Below are 19,439 nucleotides of genomic sequence, written 5' to 3' on the forward strand. Positions count from 1 at the left end.
TTTTGGTTCAGTATTTCTTACTGTAAATTCAAATCCCCTCCAGTGTCTCTGGAGAGGTTTACTGAAGGTGACCCACATTTAGCAAATAAAATCGACCAGTGTCTCCATCTTTCTACACTTTCTGAGCCAATGGTGACAGCAATATCTATCCCTACATAGATATCTTTTTACACAAATAACACTGTTTGGAAAGATTGCTGGCCTTTGCTCAGGCACCTCAATGCAAGGCGGAGAAGATTTTTTAATTAAGTCTTTCGTTTATTTTGGCAAGATACTGGAAACAAACTTCCTCTGAGAAGTTTGTGCTCATGTTTTGACATCCACGAAGTGTATGGTTTTTTCAATTGTTTGAAGGAAACTCCATTAAAAAGGGACTGATGCTTTGCTGAGGAATAGAAGTTTGGAGCTTTGAAGTGGCTTTAGATCCTTTCCATTATGCAAGGTCTGGTTTGACTGCACCCTGATTGCAACAGAAAAACTCCCAACCTCTCTTGCTTCCTCTTCAACACATAGGCTACATCTAACCAGGCCGATTATGCAAAACACAAACACAATGGGTTACATGGCAAAATGTGGTCCACAACATTTTTATTGGAATGGGGGTGGTTCAGTGAGTTCCTCCATTCTCTAACTAAAATGAGTTGTTTAGTGGCGCCATCTAGAGGACTAGAGCCCTGTGCAGCTGTGTACCAACAGAGGGCGCTGTCCAACAAGTTAATCATTGAACAGAGAGCACAATGCCTTCTCTGGCACCGGAAACGAGCACTTGACTAGTAGCAATACTATACATGACATAAACCAAGCCAGTGATGTTGTGTAACTGCAGGTTTTGTAAGTAATTTCTGTCATTGTCGCTTCGACGCTCTAATTGCACCCAACTAGCTAGTCCACACCGACAACGTATAAACGTTGTTGTATGACTCTGTATTTGTTGGTACGTTAGTTTAATTCAAACCGACTTGCTGCTGGTCGCCGATACAGCTGATGATGTTCGGCTCACTGCTAGTTTAGCATGCTAGCCTAGCCATGTAAACAATGGACATTTATGAAAGACTTTTTAACTCAACTTTTATGTAAATGTAATAACGGTCTGCCTAACTTCTTGTATTATATTATTTGGCTAGAGCAGGTAACGTTAGTAGAAATGTTTATTTTCCTCTTCTACGCTTAACGTTAACGTTGCTCTATCTAACGTTACTGTTAATGTTAACGTTAATTACCTGGTTAATTAAGTTCACAGTTAAAGTGTCCTCTTCGGATGTAAAATTAATAGTTATATTAAGTTTACAGTATAACTTGTATTGAAGTAAAACCAGGGCTTAGACGAGACTTAACGTTACATCGTCTGTTTGACACATGAATGACACACTTGACTGACTCCGTTTGCAGCTACATCACTATGCCTGTGACGTTAGACGGTTCAGAGGACCAAGTGCCCTCCTCTTTATCCAGCCCTGCCAGTACTGCCCTTACACCGGGAGGGACAGAGGAGGATGGGGCGACAGGGGGATCAGCAATCTGCTCTTTACCTGAAAACAGTCAGGGCTCCGAGGTTGCTGCAGCCTATCCTGCCAACACTGGACCTGGGGAGGGTAACAACGGTGAGCTATGCAACTCTCGCACCACAAGAGAGTAGGGAAGAACATAATGAATAGTTTTGATCTGTGTTAACCTCAAAGAGTCACCCATGGCTATCTCATGCTTCCATGTTTTGCCGTCTGTGGTGTGGTACAGGTGGTAAGAGGTCTGGAGCTTTGCTGCAGATTGACCGACAGCGAATTCAAGCAGCATCGGCCAGTTCTGGAGCAGATGAACTCCAGGGCCTTGGTGTTGCTGTGTATGACCAGGACGTCCTTGAGCAAGGTGTCCTTCGTCAAGTGGACGAGGCAATCCAGGAGGCCAGTCAGGCTACTGCTAAAGCTGAGGCTGAGAAAGAATACCACTCTGTGCTCGATGATGTCAGGTAAAGGACAATAACTGCAATAAAATATAGAAATCTGAGATGGTTTTCCTGAGTTTTCCTCTAGGCAAAATATTTGTATTGTGTTGAAGTGTTTCTGTGAAAGTCCTTCAATCTAAGTCTTCATAATTTGTACCGATACCAGTATCATATAACTTTGTGCTTGGTGAAATGTTAAGATAATGTTTTTTCTATTGTTTTTAAATGAAAGATCATACTGTTTACTAGCACTGGTAAAAGCATAATTATCATTCAGTTTTCTCCAAGACTTATTAACAGCAGTATTTTTGACCCCTGATCAGATGTAAATTCATCACTAAGTAAGCTCTGATGACGAAAAAATTCATTCATAACTGCAGTAAATTTCTCCATTATTTTCACATATGTCTTTTTGATTTCAGAATAACAACAAACCTTTAAAGGGCTGATAAATCTTCCTCTGTTTTTATAAAATTGTATGTTTCAGGTCCGTCACAGCGTCTCTGAAACAAATCAATAAGATTATTGAGCAGCTGTCTCCTTATGCTGCCTCCAGCAAAGATATCAGTAGGAAGATTGAATCTGTCAAACGACAGAAAGAAAATAAGGTAAAATACTAAATATGGCAAATCCTGAAATTTAAATTGTATGATTTACATCATAAATGTTACATTAACATAATATTGATAGTGACTGTCATGAAGATTAAAACACCTTTTTAATTCAGGAGAAACAGCTGAAGAAAGTCAAAGCCAAACAGAAGCGACTTCAGGCCATTTTGGGAGGAGAGGACACCGAAAGGGTGGAAGCTGAGCTTTTGGCAGAGGATGATGAAGAGGAAGGTGAGGTGTCTTTTAACCTGTGGTTGCTTTTCAATGTATTAACTAAAAGCATTGAAAACTCATTAATGAGGGCAATCAATACTGAGTCACATAAGGCAAAAAAGTCCTCCCTGCTTGCTATAGATAATGTGAAACCAGGGTCATGTTTAGCTCTGCCCAAAGTGTAAGAAAACAAAGCAAAAACAGGAACAATGCAAAGCATTAATAGCAGTTGCAGTTATGGTTGCCAAGAAGGCTATTCTGTGGTATTCCATGTTTAAGGAATTGTCAGAGAAGATTGCAAGCAAAGGCTTGAATAAATAACGGGTGGTTAAAAATACACTGTACGGTGCAGTGATGGCTGTAGATGTTCATATATGTTACATCTTCAGCGCATATCACCCTGACACACCCACCATAATATATGTCAAAGGTTTTAAAAGATGTGCACTGTAATAAGAAAAATGGCACACATTTGACCAAAACATTTTCACATTGAACTTTCCGCTGGTGTTTTCATTGTGACACCTGCGTTACATTTAGTGTTGAAATGTTTTGTCTCCAGTTTATATGTTTATATGTTTGAAATAGCCTTTGAGATCTGCTTGCTCCTGTTTGATGGGTGTGTGGAAGTGAAAACCAATACATCTATTGTGAAAATCCAACATAACCATGATATACAACACAACATCCTTCCAAACAGCTGTCAACACTTTTTCAATGTTCTCAGAAAAGGACACAGCAATACATAACCAATTCTGTTTACACATTATGCTGTGTTTTGGTAGAGTTGAACATGAACCATATAAAAAAAACATCATCACATCACAGAGACATAACAGAGATGGCTATAAGACATATTTAAAAGTTGTAACCAAATGTGATTCACTGCTGATTTAACCTTCCCTTGAAAAATGTCTGAACACAAGTTCATTTCTTTGTTTGTTATCACCTTGAACAAATCCATGTAAATGTATCTGCGCACATAGCCTAAAGGTGCACTGTGACGTTTTCTTGTAAACCAAAAAGGTTATGTTTACATTCAGTGTTTATCACCCAAATGTATTGTGTGCATCCTTGAGGTCTAACAATTGTGTTCAATGCATTCTCTTTCTCACAGAGAACAAACAGATTTAAAAAAAAGTATTTTAAAACCTGCTTGCACGTATATTTGTCATCATATGTGTGCACGCGTAGCAAACAAAACAGGGGCATGCTAATTAGGGCTGGGAGATATGGAGAAAATCAAATATCACAATATTTGTGACCAAATACCTCGACATCGATACCGCAACGATATTGTAGTGTTGACTATTAGTGCTTTCACAAAATATTTATACAATGAGCTTTTTAATAAATCATCAGGAATGTGGATATAATGACTAAGTGGGTAAAGGCAAATAATAGAACAGTTACAGTCTGGTAAGTTCAGAAAATGACATCACTTTACTGTAATGCAGCCTTTAAAACCAGGAAAAGAAACACTTAAGCCATATTACAATATTATGATATCCAAAATCTAAGACAATATCTAGTCTCATATCACGATATCGATATAATAGCTATAATGCTAATCAAAACATTACTCCATAGTGCTACTAAAAAAACCTCCACAGGAGAAGCTTTTAAGAACTGATACTCAACATTTCTGTATCTAACCCTGCCTGATGTGTGTGTTGTACCAGAAGCTGGGCCGTCCACACTGGGCAGCATGCTGATGCCTGCTCAGGAGACAGAGTGGGAGGAGCTTATCCGGAAGGGTCACATGACTCCTTTTGGAACACGAATCCCGCAGAAGGAGGAAAAAAAGGAGCCTCGAAAAGTGATGCTTGTCGAGAACTCTGCCTTTGACCTATACTTGGCGGACCAGGCCAAGATGGCTACTGAGAGGAAGAGAGTCCCTCTTCTAAAGAAGAAGAGGAGCTATGGACTCAGCCCTGGTGAGGCCAAGGGAAGAAACAACAGAATTGTTACCTCTTCCAAGGACAAAAAAATGAGGAAGCGCATACGAAAGCTCCAGATAACGGCTTTGAAAGCCCATCCTAAGGCTCGGCCTAAGGCTGAGCCACAGCTCCCTAAACCAAAGAGGAAGCATCACACTGAGGGAGAGGAAACAGACAGTGAGGGGTCAGAATACCTGCCTAGTGATGAAGGCATAGATCCTGACCAAGAGGAAAGAGAAGCCATTGAGGAGGGCTTTGGGGAGGATGATGAAGAAGAGTATGAGTTGAAACCGTACAAGAAAAAAAGTGAAGGAAAAGGGAGAAAGAAAGTAAAGAAAAAAGAGGAAAGTGATGAAGAATACTGCCCTGAGAGTTCAGATGAAGAGGTGGATGTGAAGGGTAAAGACAAAAAAAACAAAGATGATGGAGATGTGGAGTGCTACAAACAGAGAATAAGGTATGATCATAAACCTGCTGCTATAAACTTGGATAAATGACTGATCTTTGTGGCCCCTAGTTTTATAATGTGTTCAGTTTCTGAATTGTAGATGTTAGATGGTTGGATGCAAAGGTGTGAAAAGTTTTCATCATACATCCACGCCTGTAAATGACATGCTCCACAAACACCAAAATGAGCCTTTAACTTTGCATGACATTTGCAATGGCAGTGGCGCAAATGTTCTATTGTTATTCCCTTTAGTTAAGGAGAAAAGCAGTTGCTTTCTGCTGGCTCCATAGTGCAGAAGGAGAGTTAATCCCAGATGAGATTGGCAGCTGTTTCTTGACTAAGCAAATTCACTCCCTGCTCTTCTTCTCTCTATGCTCTCACACTGGCCTAATTATCCTACTGCACATGGTTCTATACACTCACTCACTCTAATGCTCAAATTAATGGAAGAGCAGCCCTAATGAGATTTCATATTTATAGCTGTCAAATAAATTGTGTTGGCATGTGCCCTTTTTTTTTTTTTTACACTATAGTGATTGAATGTCAATTCAACAGCATAGACATGGCAATGGATGGTGAGGCTATCTTATATGAGGAATGATATTAGAGCGGGTGGTATTTGTAGTTGGGTGGAGTGGGGGCAGAGAAGTGTAATTAACTGAACCAATGCTTAGTCTTGACTTAATTAGAGAGTGTGGTCTCAAAGGCCCAGCTAAAGGACCAGTTTCGTGGCCTGGTGACAGGACCAGGCCCAAATGAAGATGGATTCTTATCCTCTCCACCTCACACCTTTCTGGGGAACTCGCACTACTAATTGTCTGTATCAATCTTCATTTGCTGCGCGACGACTGTGCCTCTAACTGCCCTCTCTCCTGCACCATTAAAATTGTTCTCCTTTACATTTCCCTTTTTGCTGTAGATGTTCCACCGCTCAAGGGAAATACCCACAACTTAAAACATTTGCTATCCATACACTTGTGTAGGCAAGTCTTAATGAAATAAATCAGTGACGGCAAGAGTTGCAACTGCTTACCCTGTTTAGGGTTGTGTGTAGCTGGACCTATCCCAGTATGCATAGGGTGGCGGGGTACACCCTGGATAGGGCTAATGCCTATAGACAGAGAAATCCGACATGAAACTAAATGAACTTGAAATGTCTCACTCTTTTTCGAGCTTGGATTACCAAATTATTTTAATTTTGGATGTATAAACACAATATCAATCACTCAAAGTTTAGTCTAAAATATTGTCAAGCAACACTGAAGCTACCAGTGACCAGTCAACTATCCGTTTAAAGTCTTTGTTCTTTGACTTCTAGCTCAGCGAGTTGTCTGTGTTCACTTATATTGGCTGAAGCCCCCCTAAGATCTTCACAGTAAATAATAGAGAAATGCATTTTACCACTAGATGTGCTTCATTAATATGTACTCATTCTCTTACTAGGAGATGGAAGCGACAACGTCTTCGAGACAGGGAGGTAAAGAGAGAAAGCGGCGAGGTGCTAACAGATGACAGTGATGAAGAATTTGACGAAGGCTTCAAAGTACCTGGTTTCTTGTGGAAAAAACTTTACAAGTAAGTGTTCAATGTGAAACGTTGAGTTAACTCAAATATCTACACACTGTTACAAATGTTTATAAATGCCTACTAAAGAAGTGATAGCATTTGAATAATAGCTCTAAAACAATTGGTGTATAAAAATATCTACAACAAACCCTACTGCTTCTAACAACATTTTGAACCTTTGTAAAGATTAACCAAAGAGTATTTGATCAAGACACCATAAACTTGGTTCACTTACTGCTAATAGGTCACTAGTATTCATTGGTAAGTGATTTTGTCAATCTGTTGTTTTTAAACACTTTTAATAACTGTGGCAACTTTGACTTTAGCTTAGTCGATAAATATTGCTTTGCCAAGCCAACCCTTAGTTGTGATTGTATCTTTTCAGAACTTGCTATTTGGCATGGATTTAATATAATACTATATTAATCACTTATGTTAATTTACTTTTGGCTTGCAAGTACGAGTAAATAATTTCTCTAGCTGGTAGGGATTGGGTAATTTAACACTTTAATGGCAAGCATGTAATTGAATTAGATTTAATTTAAAATATGGTACGACTACCTGGCCAACCTGTCATGTGTGGACTTGGATGTCCATAGTTGCTCTGATTCACTGGTGTTGTAATGTTTTGCATATGTGTATATCACATTATCAGGTATCAGCAGACTGGTGTGCGGTGGATGTGGGAACTCCACTGTCAGCAGGCAGGAGGCATCCTGGGAGACGAGATGGGATTGGGTAAAACCATCCAGGTCATCTGCTTTCTGGCTGGACTGAGCTACAGCAAACTGAGGACCAGAGGATCGAACTACAGGTACACACACACACACACACACACTCACGCACAAACAAACTGTGGCCAGAGACTTTGTGTCTGTATGGTATCAATATTTGATTAGGGGGATTTCTGCTTGAGAGTGTTCATCTGAATTATTAAACATGTTTCAATTATCAGACTCTTCACTTTCTTACTGCAGACATCAGAGAAAACACTGACACTCTGGTTGTGTGTGTGTGTGTGTGTGTTTGAGTAGTGTGTTAGCGTAGAGTAAGTGTCTTCATGAACACTTAAAATGAATTTTGGACCGATGAACTGGGGGTGGAGCAGGTGTGGGACAACAAATCAACCATGGAAAACATGACGCTGTGGTGGCGATCATCTTGTTTTACTGCACAAACAACAGCCATGCATTTAGAAGGTGGAGCTTCACTGATGGTCAATACTCTGTCTACTATAGACGCCCACAAATTGATTGCTTGCAAACTCAATTATGGCCAAGTATCAATAGCTTCCACCAGGCAGAGGTTCATACCAGCTCATTTGTGTGTGTGTGTGTGTGTGTGTGTGTGTGTGTGTGTGTGTGTGTGTGTGTCAAAGCACTTGTAAATCTTCAGAGGAGCTGAGCATGTGTACATGCACCTTCGTAGATTCATTCACAGAGTGTGTGTGAAGCAATGGGGCTAGACTTTGTAGTAAGATCATTCTGCTGCATTATTGTACCTGGACACTCAGCTTCCTCTATTTCCCTTATGCATCCCACATTGTACATGCAAGCAAAGCTCATTTTCACTTATTGGGAAAAAGCCTTTACTTTCTATAATTTGTTATAGAAATGATGACTGTAATTTGCTAATGCAATTTGCTGAGGTTATCCAAAGTTAAATGAACCTCAAGTTCCCTTATTACCTATCTTAATCGCAGGTTTGTGATTAAACAGCTCTGTACCATGTGTTTGGTTGTAGGTATGTTGGTTTGGGTCCGACGGTCATCGTGTGCCCAGCTACAGTCATGCACCAGTGGGTAATGGAGTTTCACACCTGGTGGCCTCCTTTCCGAGTGGCTGTTCTACATGAAACTGGCTCGTTCACGAGCAACAAGGTAATCAGTGTTCCCGTGTAATTGATTTTAATAATTTAGTTAGAAAGTTTTCTACGGGGTCTTTCTACCTCTGGGGGGCACTAGAGGTCTGTTGATGCAGCATTATCTCCTAACCTTCTCCCCTCTTCACTTCTCCTTCCTCAAACCACAATAAAGTAGATGCCCTACTTTGACACTCAAGCTACCGGAGATGGTTAGTAATTGCACTGATGAAAACCTGCACTGATCTGTGTTTTTTTTTCCCTCTGTTGCAGGAGAAGCTTATTCCAGAGATAGCATCATGTCATGGTATCCTGATAACCTCATATTCAGCTGTGAGGAATATGCAAGACACCTTGCAGCGCTTCGATTGGCACTACGTTATCCTGGATGAGGGCCATAAGATCAGGAATCCAAATGCCGGAGTTACCACTGCCTGCAAACAGGTATTGTTTCAAACACAGACACATTCATGAACACACACATTCTAACCACAACATTTGAAACCATACAGTAGTAACAACTTTTACTTGTGAATACATTTAAACTTTGCTCAGTTAAAAAAGTCTGTCGGTTATCTAGATGATCCCTTTCCACGTTCCTACCTAGAATAAGCTATTTATTTACTTCCATTCATTCTTGTAGAGCAACTTCAAACGTGTTAGGACATCACATTGATCTTAAGGAATAACATACATTCTCTCTTCCCTCTCTCTAGTTTCGCACTCCCCACAGGTTCATCCTGTCAGGGTCTCCCATGCAGAACAATTTGAAGGAGTTGTGGTCTCTGTTTGACTTCGTCTTCCCCGGCAAACTGGGGACATTGCCTGTCTTTATGGAGCAGTTCTCTGTGCCGATCACCATGGGAGGATACAGCAATGCCTCACCTGTACAGGTACTGGTATACACACAAATGCACAATTAGGATTTGTTTAAATTCGGCTCTTTAGTCTTCCTTTCTTTTGAACTTCAAAGGCTAGTAGTACAATAAATCCATCAAGAAATGTCACCCCATTTGAGACTTCGTCCACATTTTCAGAAGATAAGAGAAAGCAGAAACTAGGTGTAAGGACTGAGCATAACTGTCATTGTGCTTTATCTTTATATTTTGGAGTGTACAATTTGATTTAAATTGACAGTTTTTATTTAAAATTAAAACAAAGTAATTTAACAAGGTTACTTTCAAAATATGAATAGGATAACGTAAAAAGCGGACTAAAGCTTATGGGAATAGAAGAAAAAGGATGAATAGCATACCTACAGCCATACATAGTGAAATATCAAGCAACCCTGTAATACCCCTTTCACACCAATGGCTCAACCAGGGTTATATCAAGGTTGACTGTGTGTTTGAATGGATTAACCCTCCTCGATCTACTCGGCTTCGCGACCCAGGTTGCCAGGTGTGTTGAATCAGGGTAGACTAGGGTCGATTTCAATGTGAATTGCACATTGACACACAACCTGGGTCGCTAACAGCCGGGGCGGGCCAAATTATGTGATTGGTTGGAAATGAGAATGGGGCAGTCGTCACCGGTTGCCGCACACAACGAGAGCAACATAGATTTTGTCTCGCTCCAGCCTGCAGTTTGCTGCTGCTGCTGCGAATCTCTCTTTTTTTTCTCTCTGTCTTTTAAAAAAAATGAGTAGTGAAGCCTACAGCAAACCCCAACTTTGTTTTTAATGAAATCAAACGAAGAGAAATGTTCTCCCATCGTCTTAAACTGGTCATAAATCGATAGTAGAGTAACCTACTTCCTTGTCCAGCTGCTGCAATAAATATGCAGAGGAGGAGAAATCAGTCTGCACAAAATCATCTAAGTGTTTGATGGTTATTTATTTGTGCTTTAGAACGTAACACAAAATAACCTTTATTTCTCTCTCCCTACTGTACAATGACAAATTCAAGTAGCTACAAAACAATTAGTTCTTGTTGTATACAGCTGGACTGGAGTATGTGACAAGTTAGCTGTTCACTGAAAATGACGTGTAAAGCCCCGGCCATTTCTAGCACTTAAGGTCATTGTTATGCATTGCTCCCGGTTGTGACCCAGGTGATTTCTGAATTGTCATGACCAGGGATATACCCATGTTGACTGGCTTGGTTTGAATTTCCAAAAGAAGGTTGACCCTGATCAGACAACCCTGGCGCAACCCTGGTCAGTGGTGTGAAAGAGGTATAAGTTACCTATAACCGTAACATAGGGAAGGAGCGATGAAGGGCTAAAGTGTCACTTGACAACAAAAGTCACACACACCTGCGTGTACAGACACAATTTTGCAGAGCAAGATGGAAGAAAGTCAGAAGGAGAGCTAGTGGAGCAACAGAGTCATTAAGTGCAGTGCAGGATAATGTAGGTCCATGCAAAGGAACTTCAGTACATCCCTAGTGTGTGAGAGAGAGGGAGAGGCTAAAGTGGAGAGCCAGTGAGCTAAATTGTAGCCCTTTGTCATTAGTGCTCAATCGTTAATAACCCACTGACTGTATGGATTTAATTATTTAAGCTTGCTATTGATGCTTCTTCCGCTGTCGATAATAAAAACCTTTACTAATTATTAATGTTATTAAATGGTCAGAGAGGGCTAAGCGCTGCTGCCTTATCCTCTTCTCGAAATTCTCAGAGCAGCAAAACAGGTCCTCGACTGATGTTCATGTACTGTATATTAACTAAATGTATGTAAAACTGTATGTGGATGGGGTGGTGCTGGATGAACATGGATGCGGGATCCATTACTCAAGCATGCGTTTGCAGTCCCATGTGAATCCACTCAGCAGCTTGTGTAGAGATCACTGGATAATCTACTGCCCTCTTTTCCACTCTGACCTTTATTGAGCCCTAAATCCTACCATATTATTGTCCCCTCTAGCTTTGCCAAGGGTGACTTTGATCCCTCTGCGAACCCCCATTGAGTTAATGTTTAAAAGGCTAACTGGCCTTTAGCACTGACTCTGGATGAGGGGTAGCAGTGCATTTGCAGTAGAGCTTTTAGTGGGGTGGGACAGAGTGTTTCTCAAGCTCCCCTTCTGTTTACAATGGAGCTGGCTGGTAGTACTGATGAAAGAAGAGGGCTCCGTCCCTCGAGACTGACGGCACTCTGATCAATGTTTAATGGCTTGGGCTGCTGAGAGGGACAGCAACATGAGGGAGGTGATGAGAGAGGGCAGAGGAGGGGCTAAACGACAATCATGCCTCAGGACACTGACAGGTGTGGGTGCTGATGTGGGTGTTTTGACATACTGAACAGAATGTTGTTTTAAAGCTGTTTGTTTGTTTGTGTTGTTTTTCAGGTCCAGACGGCATTTAAGTGTGCATGTGTGCTGAGGGACACCATAAATCCTTACCTGCTCAGAAGAATGAAGGCAGACGTTAAGGCCAACCTCTCCTTACCTGACAAAAATGAACAGGTATTCTTCATACTCTAAGACATTTGACCCTGTTGTGTGTTGGTTCTCGTAACTGGGGAGGTGTTTATCTGATTGGATGTGACTGTATGTGCCGTCTAAGGAGTATTTGATGAATGTGCATGGCCCTTGTCAGGTGAAGCCAGCTAATAAAGTCCTAGTAAAGTAAAATGAGCAGGTATTCATTAAGGTGGCTGGTCCCTGGTCTGTCCAATGCAGTTGATGATGGTTGACTCCTCAGTCCTCTTCAGCTCATTAAGTCAGTCCCTCGGGACAGCAGTGGCTCCAAAAACACGTTGCTTCCCTCTAATTTCTCTTTTCACACAATGCACTTCATCAAGCGGTTTTAAAGCGGATGCTCACTGCTTATTACACACTTGTGTGTGTGTGTGTGTGTGTGTGTGTGTGTGTGTGTAGGTTCTGTTTTGCAGATTAACAGAGGACCAGCGGCAGGTGTATCAGAGTTTCTTAGATTCCAAAGAGGTCTACCAGATACTTAACGGGGACATGCAGGTAAGCCTCACTTTCATAGTTAAACCGATCTCTGTTTGTTTCATGCTTCGTCCATTTGGGCTCTTTGTGTTGATCCACGCTGCATTATAAGGACAAGAAGAGCAAAACTCTCGGGCAAGGAGAAGGCGTCCAGGAACAAGACTTGCCCCATTCATTATTTAACCTCCTAACTAATGAATATCAGTACACTTCTCTCACTCACAGCCCTTTTGTGTGTATTTTTATGCAGTCTTGTACACTTAAAGAACAACATGTTTTGAAGATTTTTGCAATCTAAATTTTGTTAAACACCTAATAGCTTGACTTTTGTATTCTTTAACACGCTCTCTTTTAGGGGAGCTGTGTAGTTGGTCTTCTCACATTAGCTAGACCCTGGAGAGAGAGACTCAACCATTTATCACCACTGACCAAATGGACGTGGTTGGAGAGCCAGGGGCTGACCACAGCAAAGTGTACACACACACACACACACACACACACGCGCGCGCTGTTATAGACATATTCAGTGGTCATTCTCAGTCCATTAACCACCATTACTAATGCAGTGACCATTGTGCCTTCATCAAGAAACATGGACTTTTTGTTTGTAAATAAATTATGTAACTAATTCCTGTAGACTAAAGTAAATGTGTTTTATTTTTTTAACGGTGCAATGCTGTAAAATGCTGTGAAATCTTCCAAGCTTTTTTTCTACCAGTTTTGTAACCTGCCACCAATTCTGTGTTCATAAAGGAAACACAAAAACTGTGTTTCTTTTTTTGTGCTGTTTAGGTATTCTCAGGTTTGATAGCATTACGTAAAATCTGTAACCACCCGGACCTTTTCTCGGGCGGCCCCCGGATCTTAAGGGGAATCCCTGAAGACCAGCTAACTAAGGAGGAACACTTTGGCTTTTGGAAACGCTCAGGCAAGCTGATAGTGGTTGAGTCACTGCTGCGACTCTGGTTCAAGCAGGGCCACAGAGTCCTGCTCTTCACTCAGTCACGACAGGTTAGGAACACGTTGCTCTGACTTTCTGATTCAATCAGTTGGCTAAAATTGCACTTAATATATAATAATACTTTTTTAGAATTGTTTGTAATAATGCACTTTTTGCATGGAGTTTTACATAGGCAAGACATGTAATTTCTTCCCCGCGTCAAATTAAATGATGTCTTAAATTGTCCTGCCACTTCTCTGTATTTGCGCCTGGCTACCTACAACCCATGCCTGTACAATTGTGTGTGGGAGAGAGAAAGTGTATGTGCGCGAGGCCCCAGCTGTTGCAGTCAATACCAATGAGATTATACCTCAGAGGAAACCTGAGACCCTCCCTGTCGGTATCTCTGTCCATGTAATATTAATCTGCTCTAATCCTTTTAGAGATTATCCAAACCTCAGCCCCTCTTTTCCTCTCTGTTTCTCTCCCTGTCTTCCTTTTCTCACTGTCTCTCTGCTGTCTTTATCGTCTTCCTTCTCTCCAGATGTTGAACATCTTGGAGGTATTTGTGACTGAGAATAACTACTCATACTTTAAAATGGACGGCACTACCCCGATAGCTTCCCGACAGCCCCTCATCGCTCGCTACAACGAGGTAAGGATTATTTATCCCTAATGGCTCTAAGTGTTTCCCATGAAAATCCCGCCCTGAGGGATAAAATGCTTCAGTGGAACCCAGCACACACTGAGGTGGAAACACTTATTGATGACAATCTGTTGTTCAAACTGGACGTACCTTATTGTCTCTGTCTTTAGTAGAAAGATTTTTTTAATTATCAAACCCTCTTATTCTGTTAAAATGCATGGCAAAACGTACCAGTATTATGGAGTTTGAGTCATATCTGATGCAAAGTCTGACTTTTTTTCTTCTCTGTAGGGAGAATCAAGTTACCAAAAGCCAAGTTTAGATTAAGCTATTTGATTATCTTTAAATAGGGTTTAATGTTAGAGAACAGTGTATTGTTGTCTTACAATAAAATGTAATTGAATTATTAATGTAATTTATTTATTTGATTATATACCAAAGTGATGATCGAAAGGAGTATAAAACTTGACATGATGTTCATTAATCGCTGACATTTTTTCTTGCAGGACAAATCCATTTTTATCTTTTTGTTGACCACTAAAGTCGGAGGTCTGGGAGTCAATCTGACTGGAGCCAACAGAGTCATCATCTATGACCCAGACTGGAACCCCAGTACCGACACACAGGTTCGACAGATGCACACACTCAATAATTCAAATAAAACCTTAACTAGGTGCAGTATTTCTAATGGATTTTTATTATTCTACTTATGTACTTGTATTACCTACATTTCTAGTGCATGCTTTTCCTTCTTTATTTTAAGGCTAAAACAAACTTGACTGTGTGTTTCAAATAATTTACATTAACAATTAATTTGAATGAATTGTGTTGTTCATAGGCACGGGAGCGAGCATGGAGGATTGGTCAGAAGCAGCAGGTGACGGTCTACAGACTGCTGACTGCAGGGACCATCGAGGAGAAAATCTACCACAGGTCAGTCAGAGTGCAATTTTTCTTTTTATGTTTGGCCGTATGTGATATTCAATCACAGAACTTGATTAAAACAAGGTTTTGAAAAAAATCCTGCACTGGCCTTTGTTCTTTTTCTAATGCAGTCTTGTATTTTAGTTATCTTTCTATTGACTACACACATTCGTGAATATTGGTAATGAAATGACTAATTGCTCACATCACTGCTGTATTACTACTTGCACTTTCCCAGTTCTCAGTAATTGAAAAGCTTTCCTGCATTATTAAATGGCCAATCTAGGACTCCTAAACTGTTGCTCAGTTTGGTTTGGGTCTGTAAAGTGCTTTCAAAAAGCAAGTTGAAAGATCTGCAGGGATTCTATTTTGATACCTGCAGTAGTGCAGTTAACTAATTTTCTCATCCATCAGCCAAACTACTCTGTGGTGACAGATGATCAAGGTTGCCTGCTGAGGTAAAATAACAAATTACACACAAGTATCTAATTCTGTATTTTATCTGTTGTAATTCAGGCAAATCTTCAAACAGTTTCTGACCAACCGCGTTCTGAAGGACCCCAAACAAAGGCGCTTCTTCAAGTCTAACGACATCTATGAGCTCTTCACTCTGTCTGACCCTGATGGAGGTCAGGGAACAGAGACCAGTGCCATATTTGCAGGTCTGCAGAATTTTGTATTTTTCCATTATGTTCTTCCCTGAGAAACATTTTATCTTATTATTATTATTATTATTATTATTATTATTATAATAATAATAATAATAATATCATCTGAATTTCTTTTGGTTTAGAAGAAATAAGTATATGTTTAATTTTATGTTGATAGCTAGTAAGAAAGCCCTTACAAGAAAGTGGTTGACAACAGATGTACCCAAGGCTGAGGATTGTTTCGATGTCATTCATGATATTTATGTAATGGAGAAACTTACTTTTACTGTAAGACTTGAACTGGATACATTTTAAATACTTGAATCATTATCCAGACTCAGACCAGAATTAACTTGACTCGAGATAATTTACACCGCACCTCCCCCAAGAGCTTGTTGAAGCTACTCAAATGTTAACTGTTCATTTTATTTAGGTTGGCAATCTTTTCTAGAAGTACATATATTCAGCCTGACTTACTTTCATATTATTTTTTATTTATTTATTAATTAATTCATCTGTTATTTTATTAGTAGTTTATTTACTTTATGCTTTACCTTGGTTAGTGCAAACGCTGTTTACTTATTCATTCACTTATGTTTTTTTATTTTCATTTTTTTAATTCATGTTTTTTTTTTTTACTTATCTTTTGGTTCATTTTATTTTATTCTTTTCTATATAACATTGGGAAATGATGGATTTGTTGTGCTGTATTATGTACATCCACTGAGATTCCAAAAAAAAAAAAAAAACGTTTGGAAGAATTCCCCTAATAGGTTTTGTTTTGATTGTCCTACAGGTACTGGTTCTGATGTCAAGGCACCCAAGAAGCCTCAGAGGCCAAGGCCATCACACACGGTAACCCATGGCAGTCCTATACAGAACCACTCCTCAGCAAACCTGAATGAAGCTGGTGCAGGCAGCAGACACTCTGCTACAAACGTTCCTGCATTAAGAGATGGAAACACTCCGTGCAGTAAAAACTCTCCGGGTAAACCAAACGGCCCGACAGACAGTCAAAGCACCAACCAAAATGGCCAGGATGTCGAGCCAAATATTACAGCAAATGCACAGTGTACAAGAAAAAATAACAGAGACTGGGACGCAGCCAAGCCAGCAGTTAGAAACTCGAACTCATCCAGCTCTTACCAACACAGAGACATAGACTCTGTCCTGACTAGCCCACAGAAACACAGGGAAAAGAGGAAGCACTGCGACTCAGCTGACTCGGGCAAACGTAAACATAAGAAGCATAAACACTCCAAGGGTTCTCGGTTTGAAGGCCACCGCATCTCTCACTTGGTGAAGAAAAAGACTTTTAAGAAAGCGGAGAGTGAAGACAATGAGACAGAGAAGAAATCAGACGATTACGTCTTGGCAAAGCTCTTCAAGAAATCTGGTAGGCTTTTTGTGCACAACCCCCATCAGCCATATCAATCATGGTTCATTTAGTAAGTCTGGCAAAACAGTAAGCTTCTTTGTTGACTCTTTTCTTCTTCAGGTATCCACAGTGTGATGCAGCATGACAGCATCATGGAGTCCTCCAACCCTGACTATGTTCTTGTGGAAGCAGAAGCCAACAGGGTGGCCAAAGATGCCCTGAAAGCGCTTAAGGTTTCTCGCCAGCAGTGCAGGCTGTCCTTCAACAGACCCCCTCCTCCACCTGCAAGGTATACAGTCTCACACTGACTCACGGGTTGTTTAGGGCTCCACTAATCTCATGTCAAATAAACATCTTAGTTTTTCCCTTGTTAGCTGTCTCAGGAAACGGTTTGGACAAAAGAATAATTCTCTCCTGGTTGCACCTTCTGTTAAATCTGTCCCCACTCCGAGCAAATGCAAGGTAACAGCACTGTTATTATGAAAAGATACACTGTATAGCTATTGGCAGTTATTTTGCATTTGTGAGGCCATGTTGTGTGAATGCATCCGTTTCTCTCTTTTAGGATGCTGTTATTGTGAAGAGGTCTGTGTCAAAGAAGCCTGGTTCAGGAGCTCATTTCAGTGGGGAGGGTGCAGAAAGTGACTCAATCTCCGCCCCACTCTCCTCCTCCTCCCTGCTGGCCAAGATGAAAGCCCGGAATTACCTCAGCATGCCCTCCAGCCAAAGAGAAGAAGCAGAAGAAGAGGAGGATGGCTCCGGAGCTCCAGGAATGAGCTCCCCCCCACCTCCGCCCACTGAGCATGACGAGCTGTTGGTGGATGTTCGCAACTTTATAGCCTTCCAGGCGAATGTGGACGGACAGGCCTCCACCCAGGAAGTGCTGGAGTACTTCAAACCAAGATTGACCGAGAAACAGGCGCCTGTCTTCAGAGAGCTGCTCAGGAGCATCTGTGACTTCCAGAGGACTTCTGGTCAGGAGGGCATATGGAGACTGAAGGAGTGCTTCCGCTGAGTGAAGCACAGAAGCAGAGAAAAGACTGACCTGTGATGCATATTTGAGTACTGAGTACAGCTATATGTCTGTAGAGTTCAAGCCTAGAATATCTTTTTTATGTTCTGTCAAATTGAGATGTCTAACAACAACAAAATCACAATAGATTGAAATGGGTTTGTCATGGAAGGACCATATTATAGGAAAGACATTTACTCATATTATTATCAGTTCATTATCCGTTAACTATGTCTTTACGGGTAAAATCTGTTACAATGTGAGTTGGTTTGAGATTTGTGCTTGTTCACACCTTATTACAATTGCTTCTGTTCTTTGTTGTTCCTGGTTATACTTGAATTCACTTGTTTTATATTTGCCTGAGAGTTAAAACTGTAATACATTGAGTAATTCCTTGTAGATTTAACAGCCTCACTTGTGTCATCTTTTGTAATAGTATTCTATGAAATATAATAGGGGAGTAGTGTGTCATTTTGTAAATATGACTAAATCACCATAGCTTTTGTAATGACTGACTTCTTAAACTGTGCAAATATAGTGTGTGTGGGTGGGGGGGGGGGGACTTCAGTAATATTAAAATGACCTACCTCCAATTTTTTGTGGAAAGATGGGCAAAAAGCAGAGTAATTTAGGTGTCATGTTTTATAAAAAATAAAAGGCTAGTAATGCACTGGCTTGCATTTATTGTATGTAATAAACCTCTGTAACTGCTGTTTTTTCCAGTTTTAATTGTTTGAACAGGATTAGAGTAAAGGAAGACCTATTAGTCTAGACTATTAGTTCGAAACGATGTAAACAATTCTTTTATTTCAAAGTAGATGATCAGCCCGTAAATACAGGTTGCTGAGCAGAAATTTGACATGTTTGTGGTAAATGATCGTATTTATTGCAATAATGGAGGTAGATAAGTTTCTTTTTAATTTGATTAATCAAAATGTAATCTGATTTAAGATCCGTGTCCCAGCAAGACCATCACGGAGTTTTACTTGTGGAGGTGTGGTGCTGACCAAGGTCCTGAAATGAAGTCCGGTTGATAACTATAGAAATCATGTAAAAATGGGACTCAAAATCCACTAGACATAGGTAAAGTTAACTTGTAAAATTGTTTCTAACCAACGAAGATGAGAGTGTACTTTCGTTTAGTCACTTAAGCAATCATCAGAGGATGGAGAGGAAGCCGCTGACAGGAAGCAGACACACACACACACACACACACACACACACTTCAGGCCTGCACTCTTGTCAGAGTTGTCTAGACCAAATATTGGGATAAAGTTATCAACCGTTATTTGATTTCAATTTTCTCCACGCACCTCGCCGAGGTCATAATAACAACTTTATTTTCAGTGGTGCATAAATTAATTACGCGCATTTAATAACTAAAATATCATTATATTCCCCCTTTAATAACATAAACGC

The 19,439-nt window shown here is 40.4% G+C and overlaps 1 protein-coding gene across 2 annotated transcripts; it reads left to right on the forward strand.

The window, feature by feature from the left end:
• The first annotated feature begins 739 nt into the window (after window positions 1–739).
• ercc6 (excision repair cross-complementation group 6) lies at window positions 740–18,426 on the forward strand. 2 transcript variants are annotated; one of them, XM_078273099.1, is made up of 22 exons: window positions 740–831; window positions 1,390–1,601; window positions 1,735–1,963; window positions 2,427–2,547; window positions 2,667–2,781; window positions 4,446–5,160; window positions 6,595–6,726; window positions 7,373–7,531; window positions 8,461–8,596; window positions 8,851–9,021; window positions 9,294–9,470; window positions 11,865–11,981; window positions 12,396–12,491; window positions 13,263–13,481; window positions 13,955–14,065; window positions 14,563–14,682; window positions 14,895–14,989; window positions 15,497–15,642; window positions 16,427–17,026; window positions 17,129–17,297; window positions 17,383–17,470; window positions 17,574–18,426. In XM_078273099.1, the coding sequence occupies exons 2-22, from the start codon at window positions 1,400–1,402 to the stop codon at window positions 18,021–18,023; spliced, it is 4,368 nt and encodes a 1,455-aa protein (XP_078129225.1). In that variant the 5' UTR covers window positions 740–831; window positions 1,390–1,399; the 3' UTR covers window positions 18,024–18,426. The 2 variants fall into 2 exon arrangements, with proteins under 2 accessions (XP_078129225.1, XP_078129226.1); XM_078273100.1 differs by having other exon boundaries at window positions 4,449–5,160.
• Window positions 18,427–19,439: the final 1,013 nt, after the last annotated feature.

This window comes from Sander vitreus, chromosome 17, assembly GCF_031162955.1.
Source record: "Sander vitreus isolate 19-12246 chromosome 17, sanVit1, whole genome shotgun sequence".
Classification (NCBI taxonomy): domain Eukaryota; kingdom Metazoa; phylum Chordata; class Actinopteri; order Perciformes; family Percidae; genus Sander; species Sander vitreus.